The sequence below is a fragment of the Prorops nasuta genome, unplaced genomic scaffold, assembly GCF_024137725.1.
Source record: "Prorops nasuta isolate Cenicafe-Biocafe unplaced genomic scaffold, Cenicafe_Pnas_1.2 PNAS00009, whole genome shotgun sequence".
NCBI lineage: Eukaryota > Metazoa > Arthropoda > Insecta > Hymenoptera > Bethylidae > Prorops > Prorops nasuta.
Window position 1 is genome coordinate 6,457,228 of NW_027116806.1, and position 15,823 is coordinate 6,473,050.

Sequence of the window (15,823 nt, forward strand, 5' to 3'; positions counted from 1 at the left end):
CGTTTCATAGGGGCTCGTGTCCAAGTGGCAATAGTCGCGTGCCGCGTTCGCGCACGGGGCGTATACAACGCGATGCAGCTTGATTAATGGCATTTTCAATTCTACACCCAATCGAGACTCGCCCTGCTTTTTGCCCGTCCGGCCGCTAATTTACTCGTTTCCCTTATACACAGCTTTATAAATCCCGCCAGACGGACGATTATCTTTTTGTCGGATTTTTAATGCACCCTGTGTCGCTAACTGGCCTCCGCCCCATGTAAGGAGGGTCCATGTGTCGAAAAACGGAAATTCACTTGCTGCAACCGGCTAGAACGTGCAGGAATTCATTTTCCATTTCGTGCTGTTGTATGCGACGCATTATGCTTGCTGAGATTACACTCCCACTGAGATTAAAACAACCAGATTTTACCTTAATGACGTTTAATGACTGAGGCTTGCTCGAGCAGCTCGTGTAAAATTAGTAATTTGCTTGAAAAATTCATTTGCCTGGAGGAACGCAAATGCTGAAACGTTGTTTCAGCAAACTTTTAGGTTTGATGCTTGGGTGAATTTTTTTTTTATACACAATATACGTGTAAGGGGGAGATTGAGTTTGTGTTTATAGATACATTACCAGAATTTTATGGTCATTGATAAGTTTCATCGCGCACTACCCTTTATGGTTTATCATTCGTCCAAGCAACACTTGTGGCCATCGTGGTTGATGCGTCTTTTTTATTCGGCCCGTTAAACTCGCCTATTGTTTATCGTTTGTGCTTTTTATTTTCGTGGCAAAGTCTTACGGCGATGACTTGTGAGTCTGAAAGTGGATTATTGATTGGTTAACCGTCGATATGCAAGTGTTGCTGTTTACAGCAGCGTGATACTTTCTCCTTTATCATTAGATAGCCAACAGCTTTAGTCGGAGATTATAGCGAGCCGCTCTTTGCCAAGAAAATCGATAAAGAGCCGTAATACGATAACGGAGTTACTATTATTAGGCGCGCTTAAACCTGAAACGGCATGAACGTGCACGTTTTTTCTACCCTCGTTTCCTCTGCGCGTGTGTCAATTTTATTTTTGCCAATTAAAAACTCTTAATAGCTTTCGCTAAATGTCTCCCTGCTGCTGGTAGGAACGACTTGCACCTTAATAATTCCTGCCAAATCGGAATTGAACAGTGGTTAAACTTCCACACTTATACCCTTGCATTTATTTTATAGTCAAATATTACATGGTTATTTTAAATTACAGTGTAGGCACTGTTAATCGATAGGTGCACGTGAAAACCTAATATTTATCTATTCTATTTGCACCGAAATGGGATTTTGTTGATTGTTAATTCTAAATTAGTTTTGCAAAGTAGTATGGTCCAATTTACCATTAAAAGATGAGAGATTGTCATTCAGACAAGACTATATAGACTCACGTTGGGTATAGAAATATGAGAATCGGTTAGCTTCATCAGCGGTTGGTTGGCTTTTAGCAAAGTTCTACGCACGCTTGCTTTAGGTTTTGATTAAATTTAGCAGTGCCTGTCTAATGGGTTGAACGCGATGGTAGGTAGTTGAAGTAGGTAGTTTCGAGTCGCGAACTTTCTTGATGTTTTGACGTAAATGTATACGGGTTGACCCAGTATATTCTCTGTTTTCTCAGTTCCTCCATTCCTCTTTAACTTTGTCTCCCCCCTTGCCAACCATTTTTCTTCCTTATTATCTTTCTTGCTGTGTCTATATTTTTTACTTTCGCGAGAAGCCTCGACTTGTCGGCTGGCCCTGCTTCTGCCAGTCTCCCATCTCGCATTGGCAAATCCCTAAAATGTATGCGAATATTTTGCCCAGCCAAAAGTCCTTTCCCATCACTCGAGATTCTCACTGTTCACCCTAGAACCACCGGTGATGGAGGGTGGATGGGGGGGGGGGGGGGTCAGAGATGTATCAGCGAGTTTCGCGGTTGTGCGCTGAAGAAAGAGCAGATGTCAGCTGTGCTGCTTCTGGTTTTCCCTCTTCCTATCGTCTTCCAAGACGTCTCGAGACTCCACCCAACCACCACACCAGCCACTTGAAATCATCCAGGAAGTTCCGCTCGAGATCCACATTTCATATCTCCAGATTCCACCAACTTTTGTCATCTTGTCCCTATGATTGTACAATCTAGCTGGATGAATATATTTCGAACCTTGCTCATACGAGTCTTTGAATTCAGGGATTTCCAAGGTTAAGTGAAATGAATCGAAATAAATCAGACGGAGAAATTTTTATACCACTGAACGTGAAAGAGTATTGCTACGAGGAAGGCGAAAAAGCTGCGTGTAGTGGGAAGAGAGAGGAGAGAGAAGTTGGCACTGGTGAGAGAATTGGAGGGAAGTCTTTCGTTCCTAATCAATAATTCTCGAGGCTAGTCTGTAATTTCGTGCAATTTCGAGAGAAGGACTTGTCAGGCTGGTGTGTAATTCGCTTAGCATAGGAGAGAAAAGCTAATCAGGTAGAAATTTGTCGAGTAATGCCAAGTGGCCTTTACTGTTCTAAACAAGTATCGCAAAGGACGAGCCAACTGATTCTATGGTTATACTGACAACCCGGATCGTCCTTTACCTCAGGACGTTCCTCACGTGCCTTTCAAGACTCCTCCGACGCGTGACGTTGCGTCATGAATGAAACGAGCCGTCCCGCCGGGTACCCCAATCAATACACGTCAACTTCCGGCTGTACGAAACTGGCAACTAAGACACTTTGACGATCATGGCAACCGTACAACATAAGACTTTTTTCCAGCTGACTGAAATCATCGGGTCTTAATCTATGCGATATAATACTGATCTAACTGAGAAACACACACATACGCTTTGCAACGCTGTAAATTATTATGTTTAAATAAAATGAGTAGAAGAGGTCGAAATATCCAAGACTTAACTAAATTAAAACCAAATTGTGAATAAACGAGCGCTGAAAGCTTGGGAGACATGACAAAGAAATAGAGAAAAAAGATTGAAGCTTTATACGCTTTTTTGTTTTTATGTTTCCAGGAGATTGCAGCTATTTTGATAAGCTTTCAGAGGCACAGCGAATGGCAGAGTCGAGAAGTGAAGATTCGACCCAGAAGTGGCTCGATGTTGTTGTATTCCAGGAAGAAAGTGCACTACAGACGAGATGGTTATTGCTGGAAGAAAAGAAAAGACGGCAAGACAACGAGGGAAGACCACATGAAGCTCAAGGTACACCCTCTATTTTATCCTTAAATTCTGCAGACCCAACGATCCTCGCAATTCGTTTAGATTAATGCAGTGAAATTAAAAAATTCAGATCTCGAATATTATAATTGTTGCTTGAGATAAAATACATTTCATTTTACTTGCAAAAGATTCCCTTACCAAACTATTCAGATTAAACCAATGGTTCAGAAAATTTTAGCAAAATCGATAAACTAATGTCCTCGTGGATTATTATTTAAAGAAGTTTCCGCTAGATCATTAAAGTTCGGCCATATTTTTTAATCAAAGCTTTTTACGGAGAATTTACGCGAAAGTTACTGAAACCGTTGGCCGTTAATGGAGCGTTGAGTGAGTCGAAGGTTAAAATTTCATGAAAGTTGGTGCTTTGTAAATTTCAGTAAGCAGAGTGTAAAATAAACTTATGACTTTAGGTGCAAGGAGTGGAATGCATTTATGGTTGCTACGTGCATTCAGCAATTCTACCGACCTTCCACCGGCGATGTTACTGGCTACTGCAGAATCCGGAAATCGTATTGGTCCATTATCTGAACGTTCCTTATCCGGATGGGGATGCTAAGCTGGCTGCATTGCCTCCATGTTTGGCCTTGCCCCCGAACAAAAAGGAGTGGACCAGAGACGAGCTGGCGTCTCAGCTGAGACCGATGTTTCTTGGGAGTGACGAGGATCCAAACAATCCTCACCTCGCACAACACTCGAATCATCCTATCGACAGGATAGTTTCTCAGTTATTGGACCGGCAAAGGGCATCCTCTACTACCTCCACCAGCAGCGCTCAATTGGCACCTAGAAGACTTACACCGGACAATCAGGTGGATTCTCGTAATAAAAAAAAACTAACAATGTTTTGATGCATTCTTCTTATTTTCATATTAATCTGCAATGTATCTTAAGGTATCTTCCACTACCGGAGGCCAGCAGCCCTCAGCAACGGCATCGCCAGCGCGACGGGTTTACTCAAGACATTCCCACTCGACTCAGAGCCAGCAGCCGGCTCCTTTAGTTTTAAGCCTACAACAGATTCAGGGTGGAGGTGGTTTACTGATCCTTAACAGCCAGCCATATCATCATCAGCAGCAGCAGCATCAGCAACAACAGCAGAGACAGCCACAGCAGCAACAACAACAACCTCAGCAACAACAGAACCAACAAGTGGAGATGCAGCAGGTGTCGGAGACTCAGATTGTTCAACAGACCAGCGTCGATAGGGAACAGCAAACTCAGCAGGATATTAACACCCAGGATGGCATGGAGAGATCAACCGTTCAGCCTCTACCGATTTCCAACTCTGCTTCCGGTGTGACCGACTTCGTGGAAACTCTCGATCTTAGCCAGGAGGACATTCAGAGGACTCTCTCTGCAAATATGGTTCCACCTTCGCCATCCCATTCACCGGCTGATAACAGCATGATAAATCCTATGGATTTTATCGATTCTTCGGACGACGTTCTCGCCCTCAATATCGATGCCTTCGACGTCTTCGGTGACCTACCAGAACTCCACGACTTTGATACTGAGCAACCTAAAACGGAGGAGCGGAACAATCCTGAAAACGAGACTGGTTGTCATCCTGGTACTACCGTCCACATAGCCGAGTACAGTCCCGAGTGGAGCTACACCGAAGGTGGCGTTAAGGTAGCGAAATCGTGTTCTCTGTTGGTAATAAAAGATGAGAGATCACATTTTAGACTATCTTTTAATGTAATTGTAGGTATTGGTAGCTGGTCCATGGACAGGAGGAAGCGGTTCTCAATCCTATTCCGTATTGTTCGACGCGGAGCCAGTGGAGGCTTGTTTGGTACAGCCAGGAGTGCTACGTTGCAGGTGTCCAGCACATGCACCTGGCATAGCGTCCCTTCAGGTGGCTTGCGACGGTTTCGTCGTTTCGGACAGTGTTGCCTTCGAATACAGAAGGGCCCCCACTAGCGAACCAAGCCCCGAGAAGGCTCTCTTGGATAGGTTAGCCGATGTAGAGGCTCGTCTTCAAGGTCCCGGCCCTCCGTCACCCGTAGCTCACCTGGAAGAGCGTCTAGTTGCATATTGTCAGGTATCGATTCGTTATTTCAACAAAAGACACCATAGCAATTATACAGTATTCGAAATTAAATGGCGTTTATTCTATAGGATGCTGTTGTCCGTCCTTGGCGAGCTGGAGCAGAGCCTCTGCAGTCCGGTGGTCCTACCCTTTTGCACCTTGCGGCTGGATTGGGCTACTCCAGACTTGCTTGCGCCCTCCTCCATTGGAGATCTGAGAATCCTAGTAGCGTCCTCGACGCGGAAGTCGACGCTCTTAGACAAGACGGAGCTGGACTTACTCCACTCGCGTGGGCCTGTGCAGCTGGTCACGCGGACACTGCCAGGATTCTCTATAGGTCCTTATCGATTTCAATGATTCAATATACGGGATAATATCAACTTTAAACATTTTTTGCTTTGTTGTTAGCTGTTTATATGAATCTGTATACAGTTTATACCAGCGTATTTCCCTTTTTTTTTAGATGGAACGCAATGGCTCTGTGCGTGAGGGACTGTCAAAACCGAAGCGCGACGGAGTTGGCAGCGGAGAACGGTCACACGGCTATCGCCGAAGAATTGAATCGACTTGAAGCTAGACGTCAAGATGAGAAACTCTTCCTAAGGCCGGCCAGCCCCAGTCCTAGGACGCCCTCGCAAGACAGCGGTCTCGATCTGACGTTGTGTTAGTCTCGTTTGCTATTATACTGCCCTTCCCCGTGCACACGTATACGTAAAATACCACACAGATATTATCATTCTCACAAGTATGCTCTCGCTCTCTCTCTTTATTATCTATCTCTATTTATCTCTCTCCACCACTATCTAGCTCTAAAATTCTAGAAATCTCTAATTGATCCTGCTATACCCTGGTAATATCGGCTCTATCCCAGATCCAATGCAAAATTCTTATTGTACTAGGCTTTTAAGCGTTGCAAGAGCAGCAACAACAAAACTAACCAATAGAAAAGAGTAGATATCAATCAAAAAATTACAAATGTGGCATGTAGATTATAAGGGGTTCTCTCGATAAAACACAGGTGGTTCACCGCTCCTGGACAACATGGAATTGTTGCAAGAGGACGATTCGTCGTTGCACCTTGGCGAGCAGGGAATGGAAAGTGCTCCAACCCCCCAAGAGACCGTAGGTCCGTACCTTCCTAACTGCTCCCAGTGTCACTCTCTCTCTCTCTCTCTCTCTCTCTCTATCTGTCTATCTTTTCCTCCTACTGTATAAATATATATATATACATACATACATAACTCTTTCTCTTTCACTCTCTCTGTGTCTGCCAATATATACATATGTGTCTGCCTGTTTCTATCCGTGACTACTTATGCTAAACAACATTTTCCAACAGATAGAAAACTACTTGATTGTTTTTTAGATAAGGCACAAGTGTTACCACTGATAGAATTCTATCCAAAATCTGTTTAGAAACCTCTGTTACTAAAAAGAACTTTCTTTTCCTCTCTCTCTCTTTCTGTCTTTCTGTCTTCCTGTCTTCCTATCTCTATTCTACTCTCTGTGTCTCTGTCTATCTTTGTCTCTAATTAATTTGGTGTACTGTGTTACCTCCCTTCCGAACGGGAAGGAATGAAACTCGATGTCTGGGCAAGCCTCTTGAGCAGCTTAAAGCAGTATTGGTGTTGCTTGGCCTTCGTAAGCGCTAATGTTCTGGATGACGATGTAATCGCTATGTAATCATTAGTGTCCTTGATTTGCCTTTTTGCTGTTTGGTGCGGCTTCTGTGTTGGAGGCGCATGGTTCATGGGAAATTTACCGTCGTTCGGCTTTATCCTTGAAAGTCGATCGAACATCGAAGCATATCGATCCGATCCAATCCGTCCGAAATTTCGTGAGCCTTGGTTGTTCGTCTTTGTTACTGTGCGCTAGACTGGTCGTTTTTAGGCTACCTTAGAGCTAACCACATTCCGTCCTTGAGATCTTGCGAGACTCTGGCCAACCACTAACACTCTCTTACTACTGGCTTTAAAACCTCTCGTTGTTGTGTGATCGCTGTTGGTTCTCCGTCGGATCCGCGTGCTTTATTCGATTTTGGCTAGGGCGATGATTCCTTTTTGTAGGGGAGGAAAACGCGAGAGTGCTGACGTTGGCGGAGCAAATAATCGCTGCGTTGCCCGAGAGGATCAAAAGGGCGGAGGGTGACGCACCGTCCCCATCCTCCACACCGCCACCGCCGACCCCCTTGTCGCGATTCGAGGACGCCCTCATGGAACAAATGGTGAGTCTTTTTCACGCGTCTATCATTATATAAGCCCAATGGGAAGAGCTGGTACCAGTAGTACAGGTCTTAAAAGAGGTCAACTTTTTCAGCCCCTGGACTCTGGCAAGCTGTTTGATTCTTATCGCGAGTGCAATGGCGGCGCAGCTTCGGTATCAGACGTGGACGCCGACGCTAGTCCATCTAGTCCATCGAGCAGCTGTCTCACGCCAGATTCACCGTCTCCTCCCCCGACAACGGCGGACTTTTGCGATTTTCTTCAGCTCCAGCTCGAATTGGATGGCGGAAACGGCCAGAGCAACAACTACTACTCGGCCAACGACCCTGGCGTTGCCTTCGGGAACGTAATTGGTACCGGAATGCGCGCTGGTGTAGGAATGGATGACGGGAGCGAAGCGGATCTCAGTAGGCTCACACTGTCCGATCGAGAACAGAGAGAACTGTACCAAGCTGCCAGGATGATCCAGAAGGCCTACAGGAGCTACAAAGGCAGACAACGTCAGGAGGAAGCTGAGAGACATGCCGCTGTTCTGATTCAACAGTACTACAGGAGGCACAAGCAGTACGCTTATCATAGGTAAAGTCGAACGAATATCGGCACGAATGAGAGAGAGAGAGAGAGAGAGAGATAAGATCTAGTGTTCTTGGAGAAGACAATAAACGAAGAATTATTCTCATTATATCTGTTGAAATGTATAGAACGACTCGTTTTAATGACCGAATCAAATCGCTTATACGGATTATGATTGTAAGCTCGTAAGAAGAAGCCTTAAGTTTTGCGAGTATCAATTAATAACTATAGTTGGTAATGGAACGTGGAGATGAGGCTGTGGTGGAAGGAGCTGGTAGGAAGGAAGTCGAGAGGAACTTGCGGGAACTTTTAATTGGCCACCGTAAATAATTCGTGGGGGTTCTCTTGGTGACTGGTCCGAATACGAAATTAAGCTGGCATTAAATTAATACGACTTTTGTTTAAGGATAGTGGTTAGGGAAGGAGTGGATGAAAAGTTTTAGATGAGAATGGTTGCAGGTCGGGGAGTGCATTATTCGTTCGGTAATTGCAGGCAAGCGACGAAGGCCGCAATGGTGATTCAAAGTAACTACAGGAGTTACCGTGCGAGACCTGGATCTGCCAGTTCGAGGCAGCAGGCTGTGCATCAGCAGAACGCACACCAGGCAGCAAGGAAGATCCAGCAGTTCATGAGGCAGTCGAAAATCAAGTGAGTATCGCTGTACCAAATCGCAGCTGCATTTCCTGTTGCAACGATGTGCACGCACATAGTTTACGTAGTATTACTTGTTAGCACACGAAAGGCTTACCGTATCAAAAGACATCTTAAAAAGTTCTAAAGTCTCCCTCTTCTGTGTGTACTAATGCAGCTTGTCGTGGGACGATTCACGACCGGTAAGTAAGACAAACAAGTAGGGCGTGGAACGTTCTCAGCAAACACTGCTCGTTTATATTGTGCTCCTGTTCGTGCGTTCTTGTCGAAAAACTCGTTCTATCATAGCTTTCTGCTAAAGCGACGCTATATTCGGTTATACGCAACGTTCTTAAGGCCTTCGGGTTTATATGTCATTTTCCTTTGACATTGCCATATCTTCTTTCTTTTCTCCTCATTTTCTCCCATTACCATTATTTCAATTCTACTTTTCATTCATTATTTTTTTTTCGTCAGTCCAATTAAAATAGCTTTCTTCCTCGTTCTCTCCAGCAATCATTCGTTTAAAATTGTCCATGTTTTTATTAAATCGTTCTTCAATTGCTTCTCTCTGACGAAATTCACGCAATGTCGAATGGAAAGTATAGAAGCCGAAGGAAAATTCGTTGTAACATCTGGTATTTAGTTTTTCACGTTGTTGACCGGAGTGAAGGCTAATTTTCAAACGTGTAAATGTACTGAAATTGTTAAAATATTGAGACGAAAAAGCAGAAAGTAAAGTATCGTGTCTCGTTTTAATTGTCGAATGATCTCGGAGTGCCTTAGTCGCTCGGTGTTTTGCATGCGTTACGCCAGTAATAGGAGCATCGAGACTTGGATTGTTAAAGTCTGCTTAACCATTTTTCTCTCCCACTGTAGACTTCAGAACGCCAGGGCCGTCGCAAGCGGGAACGAGAAGCCGCCAGTGGGCACTTTGCGGGTGGCTGCTGTCCACCAAAACTCGCCCTCATCTAGCCCAGGGGCCAGTCTAGTAGCCGTCAGTCCAGATGTCACCTAAAGGATCGCCCCAAGGACTTCTTCGAGTCCAACGATAATCAGAAAACTCCCGTGTAGCGAAGATTTCATGGGCCGAGTGAGCAAGCACCGACGGAGGAGCATTCGTGTTAGACGATTTATCTTCTGAAGGACAGAAGACTTATCGACTAGTGGGGGATAAAGATCAAAAGCCACAGGGCTGACATAAATGACTCTGTAATTAGTCGTTGAAATTATCCGAGAACTTTAAAGACGGTGCAAAAACCAAGAGGAATGGTTTGCTAACTCTCGAGAATCGGATTTATTAACCTTGAGAATACCTTGGAGAAATACAAGGGGCAATTTTTTGACATCGTTCGTACCACGGAGGACCGAGGATGTTTGACTGAAATTCAGCATTATTGTTAATTATTCTTCTGTTCGAATTTTTTACAAAACGGTGTGTACGTATAGTCGCCCATTTCTTTCTTCATCATTTCTTCGCTCATGGTTCTACCATTATGCCATTTAAAGTAAATAATCTTGCAGGATTTCGTTTCTTCACTAAGGAACTTTGTAATTCTAATAGTTCCTATTTACGTTTTTTACTTGTTAAGTATAGGTAAAATAAATTTTAACTTGAATATTCACGAGAATCGAAGATTATAGGTGCGTTGTTTGGGATTGAGTTATATTTGCAAACTGCAACGGTTATTGGGGAGTGCAATGATGTGGCGATGATGCCATGGATCGACCTTTATAATTGTAAAATTCCCTAAGGATCGGGGAATCATGAATGTTTTTTAATGTCAGAGGTAATGCAAGATTTTAGAGAACTGAATCAAATTGAAGTAGGGATTTAAAAGACTTTTTGTTATTTCAAGAGAAATGAAGATTTACATAGATCTTCGGATGGGGAGGATAGGAGGCAAGAGAAGTAGAATAAAAGGCTTTTATTTAGAGTATAGAGTTGAAGAAGTAAGAGAAACATTTAAGAGAATTTTTAGAGGAATGAGAAAAATGCAGTAATTAGAGATTTTTAGTAAAGTGAGAGGCGTATGGGAGACGATAAATGAGAGATTTAAGATTTTTAGACAAAGAGCTCTCTAAAAGGGGGCCCTTCATCCACGGGCTGTGTTACAAGTCACAGTATAATCAACTTCTTAGCGATTACACGTAGAATAAGCTAGACGATTACATTGTTACTGATTAAAAACTTACCTACTACAAATTTTTCTCTCTCCAGTAGGGAATTTTTTAAAGATTCTTTAGATCTTAGAGGGAGTAATGTTTTAATGGCGTAGGCGAGAAGCGGATCTGCACACGAGGAATACGTGTTTGGAAACCCGGAAATCCCGCGTTCGAGTTGGACTAAGACAAAAATCTATTGTGATAAATCTATGGTGATTCAAGAAAGTATTTCCGTGAAAATAGATAAATGAGAAAAAAGGTTGATACCAAAAATTCACGTCTTGTTGCTTCCACCGAGTGGTGTTGAGTCCAGGAAAAGGAAGTTGACAGATTGCGATAAATCCGAATCTTACCGCGTCGAGATTAGCCTTGACAAGATTCTTGGTGGTTTAAAATCTCAAGGCCGTTCTTAGCAAGGTCCACTTCTGAACCACCAGGATACCTATCCAGGGATAATTATTGAGCATGCAAATTAATTTCCAAGCTAAAATCGATAAATCTATCAAAATTAACGAACCGTTAATACTTCCAATGAAAATTCTAGATTAACTTCAACTATTTTGCCGAATCATTGTTATTTCATACGAATTGGTCATCTGTCGATTTATCCGTATCAAATAAATAACCAATGTGATACGTAACGAGCAGAATTAATTTGCATTCTCGATGGAGAATTGAAAAAACTCGCAAACTCGTAATTTTTATAATAGAGTAGAGAGTCGCGTTATGAGTTTTTCCATCTCAGCTACCGATTTCTCGTCAAATAGTATTTTACCAAGGTCAGACTCGAATTTCGACTGAAGAAAAAAGCGAGCAACTGCAGCAAAGTTAAAAAATTAAAACTTAAAGTGGGCTTCGTTCTCATTAGACTCTGGATCACAGCCAATTGGAAAACATTAATGTTGAAAACGAGGAGCGGAGGTGAGGTAAAAAAACTGCAACGTTATAATACACACGAGTCAATTCCAACGAGCATTTTCATGCCATTAAGCTTAAAGAATTATTAGTTATTAATGAAAACTTCAAAGGAAATCTACAAAAAAAGAACTCTAAAGAATATTTAAATAAACAGCATTCTCACGCTCTTTCAATCATCGTTATGCGAAATAAACTAATCATGATCCTATCGATACTTACAGCAGAAAAAAGTCGAGTTGCGTATAGTAAGAAATAAAATTAATAATTATATATACACAAAACTATTATTATATTCATATTTTTGCTTAAAACAATATTTAAGAATCTATTAACGAGGATCTAGCGATTATTAAAAATACACGAGTCAGTATATCCATATACTACAGTATACATACACGTATTTTATAAATTCATACAGGAATTTAAATGTACGTGTATTATACATGGATTTATGCAGTATATAAGCTGAGAAGAATAGGAGATTGACGATTTTTGGTGAGACTTCCTTTTAGGATTATTATAATAATATTATAGATATAATATTATATATCGTATAAAATTATTATAATAAATTATATACTATATATAATAAGTTTAGTCCGTCGGTGCGACTGCGATTTGTCCCCGTGCGTGGCAATCAAGTTTCGAATTTTACGCGAGAGACATGGGATGGACTGAGACTAAATTAATTTAAATTAAACGACAAAAAGGCAAACTGGGCTAAGGAGAAGCAGCCTTGTCCCGACTGCAATGCTAACGGCGGTATCGTCATTATTCCGATACTCTCGAAAGATTCTTATAAATATATAAATATATAAATATATGATAACATAGAGTACAGTATTTTTCAGGCGTCCAAGTTCTCCAATTACACGAAATAAAACAATTGGGTAGGCAGAGGGATGAAGAAGGGGGAGGGGGTGGTTAATGGCACGAATATACAGGCGGAAGGAGCTAGTTGGTCCATTCGGGATTAGGGATGAGGCCAGTGGTCTTTTCTTTATTGCGCTTCGCTTGTTTATACGTGTAAGTGACAAATTTTTCAAGTATCTCAGATGTTTTCGCTAGGATGGCTGCGCGTAATATCACAATGCGTCTACCAAAAATTGATAGATATAGTCTCGAAAGAAAGAGATTCCTCGGATTTTAATCCTAAATCGTTTGGAATCAGTTGGAGGTTTTGGTAAACGCTTAAAAATAAATTAATTAAGAGACATCGCTAGGGTAGGCGCTTCGAGGATACACACAAACTTTAAAGAATCACTTAATACAAATTATTCTCAAAATATAAAGTTTAATAAGTAAAGAAAAACATTTTTAAATCTACGTAAGAAAGCCAAGAGTCAAAGACGACTAGATGATAGGAGCCGCATGGCCTAACTGCTGCCACTTTGATTAATTAAATAATTAAATATAACTTTATTATTAATCGATTAAAAGATACAGACGAGAAGGTATGTCCTGCCACTTTGCAAATTTCTTTCTTTTTACAAATCAGAGAGATTAAAATTTTCAAGGGCTTAAGGGGAAAAGCTCTCTTTCAATTATTATTTGATAGAGCTACATTTTCTTATTTTTAGCAATAGTAAAACTGATGGAAATTCCTTCTTGTTTAGAAAAGTGATCCATTGAGTTAACAAAATTCTTTTGAACCTTTTTACAATTATTTGTTCGGATTTATAAAATATTCTTGAAATTGATAAAAACTATAAAGGTGACAGCATAGTTTAAATACGAAATTTTTTATCATTAAAAATATCCAACGTAAAACGTCGATTAGACTGGCATGTTTTAGCAATTTGACAATCTAAAAAATATGTTTTTTTCTTTCAATCATTGAGGTTACTTATCAAGCAGCGGTCGTCGTAATCATGAAACGCGTATCGTTTCTTTCGTTTTTTAATTATCGTGATAATACGGTCTATAGCATGCAAGTGAATCGAGGATAGACAATTTTATTCGTGCTATGAAGATTCTGAAATAGATAATTATTTTTCATAAACGCACGAGTTAGAGCAATTAAATTTTTGTACTTGCTTGACGTCTATCCAGTTCACATTTTTCTCTAGCCGCAAGTCAGGCTTCATTGGCTAAACAAATTTTTACGCAACCACATACAAATTCCTTTACGACATGTACAACATCCCGAAAAGCTTCTCAATGAAAGTATTTCCGTCATTTGTCGCGTCCAAGTTCCTTCAAGAAAATATTTCCAGCAGATCAATTTAGCTTTAACTTGAACATTTGTTTACTTTGCTTTACGAATTAAATATTCAGATTTACTTTACCTCATCGAAACAGCTGATGGTGAAAGCGACAAGATAGAGTAAAATCTCCAAAGAGCATATAGATAAAATTTCTAAGGGAGAAAAAACTTGACGGGAAAAATTTGCCATCCAGTAAAATCCGCTTGTATAACCTGCACTGATCGAATGACCTTGAGATCTCAAGATTTTCTCGAAGTGGCAGACATAGGTTTTCATCATAGTCTAACTAGAATATTATCGCAGATACAAGAAACTTTTCTAACTTTTTAAGATCTTAAATCGTAAAATATCATAATAAATAAATCGCGAATTTTTCATATAGGTTCAACGAAAACGAGTAAAGGGAGCAGTTAGCGACGGGCGAGAAAGGTACTTGCGATTGCTTCCGCGTGAGATTCCGGGCAATGAGCTATAATACAGCAACTCACGAATTACTTGTGGTAAATCGAGATTCAAATTCAGTGTGCTCTGAGCGAATTCTTGAGACCTCGCTTGGACATCCATCTAGCATCGCTTTTCGATGTACGACGGAGTGTTTCGCCAGGTTCTTGAGCAATTGGTTCCAACGCACTCATAGGATATCAAGGTTGCCTTTTTTCCTTCGCAGCCGGCACTGAAAATCTGTGAATCGGGTGAAGCGAATTAAAAATTTTCAGTATTGGATGCCTGAATAAAGGAATTCGGTACAAATAGTTGTTCTTGTCAACGTGAAACATTCGACGAGGAATTTTTGCACCCAACAGCCATAGTCTATCTCGTTAGAATTGGATGCTCGGTCGATGGTGCTTAAATTATTGAAGGTTCGATGTTTCACGTTGTTACCAGGGGGATGGTTAATTGTGAGCGAATCTCTCGAGAAGGCTAGGGGCTCTCGCTGAACTTGATGGTTTCGACGGCTGTTTTGAAATCTAGTCGGCGTGGATCCATTTCAAAATTTCCACCTCAACGATGCAATTTGTAAGCCTTGTGCACCGCACTCTCTTTGTCAAATTCCAGCAAATTTTAGTACTTGCTGTCGATTTCTTATATATCTTATAGTCGTGCAAGAAATTTTGCAAAATTTCAATGGCATTCAACATTCAAAGGTATAACGAAACCCTGTGCAAAGGAGGATAATTAAAGGGACCGCAAGTACTGAACTTTTCTATTCATCGATCAAAAGAGATCAACAGTAACATTGAAGAAACATCGACGAGAGATGCGTACGCTCGAGTGAATCCGATTGAATATTTTTCCACGTTAAAAATTGTAAAATCTTTGATGAGTAAAAGAAAAGGGGTTAAAATTTTGAAATGTCCTTCGCATTAATTATTAAGCGTGCTACTTTAGTGGAAACGAATAATGGTACAGGCTCCATCTCTTGTAATATTTTTATTATCGCAAACGTAATATTACATTATTAAATTATTATATTAAAATAAAGTGATTATACCACTGTTTATTATTTATTGACTAACGTTCAACTAATATTGTACATAATAACGAAAATATTTTATCTATATCTCCGATTCGGGGGTGTCGGGTGGGGCGGTGACTTACCTCTTGTCCGCCCCTGCTGTGTGCGATTATTCGAATCTCCGCTAGCCCGTCCCCCCCTATTGTTACACCATTTCATCATTGCATTTAATAAATTATATATTTATTGACTCACTCACCTTTTCATTACACTCACCATTCACCTCCTTTCTCTCTCTCTCAAACTCTTCTTCAGCCCTTCAACAATTATAATCGTTGCCTTCTCTCTGTCTTTTCCTCTTCCTCTATATTATAGATTTTATAAAAAAAGTTTAATGCGGTAAGTAC

The 15,823-nt window shown here is 41.1% G+C and overlaps 1 protein-coding gene across 4 annotated transcripts in view; it reads left to right on the forward strand.

Moving 5' to 3' along the window:
* Positions 1-15,666, forward strand: part of Camta (Calmodulin-binding transcription activator) — a 63,300-nt gene extending 47,634 nt beyond the window's left edge. For 2 of the 4 annotated variants that reach the window (XM_066731931.1, XM_066731934.1), the window contains 11 exons: positions 3,005-3,193; positions 3,622-4,020; positions 4,103-4,843; positions 4,920-5,255; positions 5,333-5,580; positions 5,707-5,906; positions 6,262-6,369; positions 7,310-7,467; positions 7,560-8,044; positions 8,532-8,687; positions 9,549-15,666. In XM_066731931.1, coding sequence (XP_066588028.1) covers positions 3,005-3,193; positions 3,622-4,020; positions 4,103-4,843; positions 4,920-5,255; positions 5,333-5,580; positions 5,707-5,906; positions 6,262-6,369; positions 7,310-7,467; positions 7,560-8,044; positions 8,532-8,687; positions 9,549-9,687 — 3,159 coding nt within the window. In that variant the 3' untranslated portion in view covers positions 9,688-15,666. Of the gene's footprint in view, positions 1-3,004; positions 3,194-3,621; positions 4,021-4,102; positions 4,844-4,919; positions 5,256-5,332; positions 5,581-5,706; positions 5,907-6,261; positions 6,370-7,309; positions 7,468-7,559; positions 8,045-8,531; positions 8,688-8,847; positions 8,873-9,548 lie in introns of all 4 variants that reach the window. The other 2 variants (XM_066731932.1, XM_066731933.1) reach the window with 2 other exon arrangements.
* Positions 15,667-15,823: the final 157 nt, after the last annotated feature.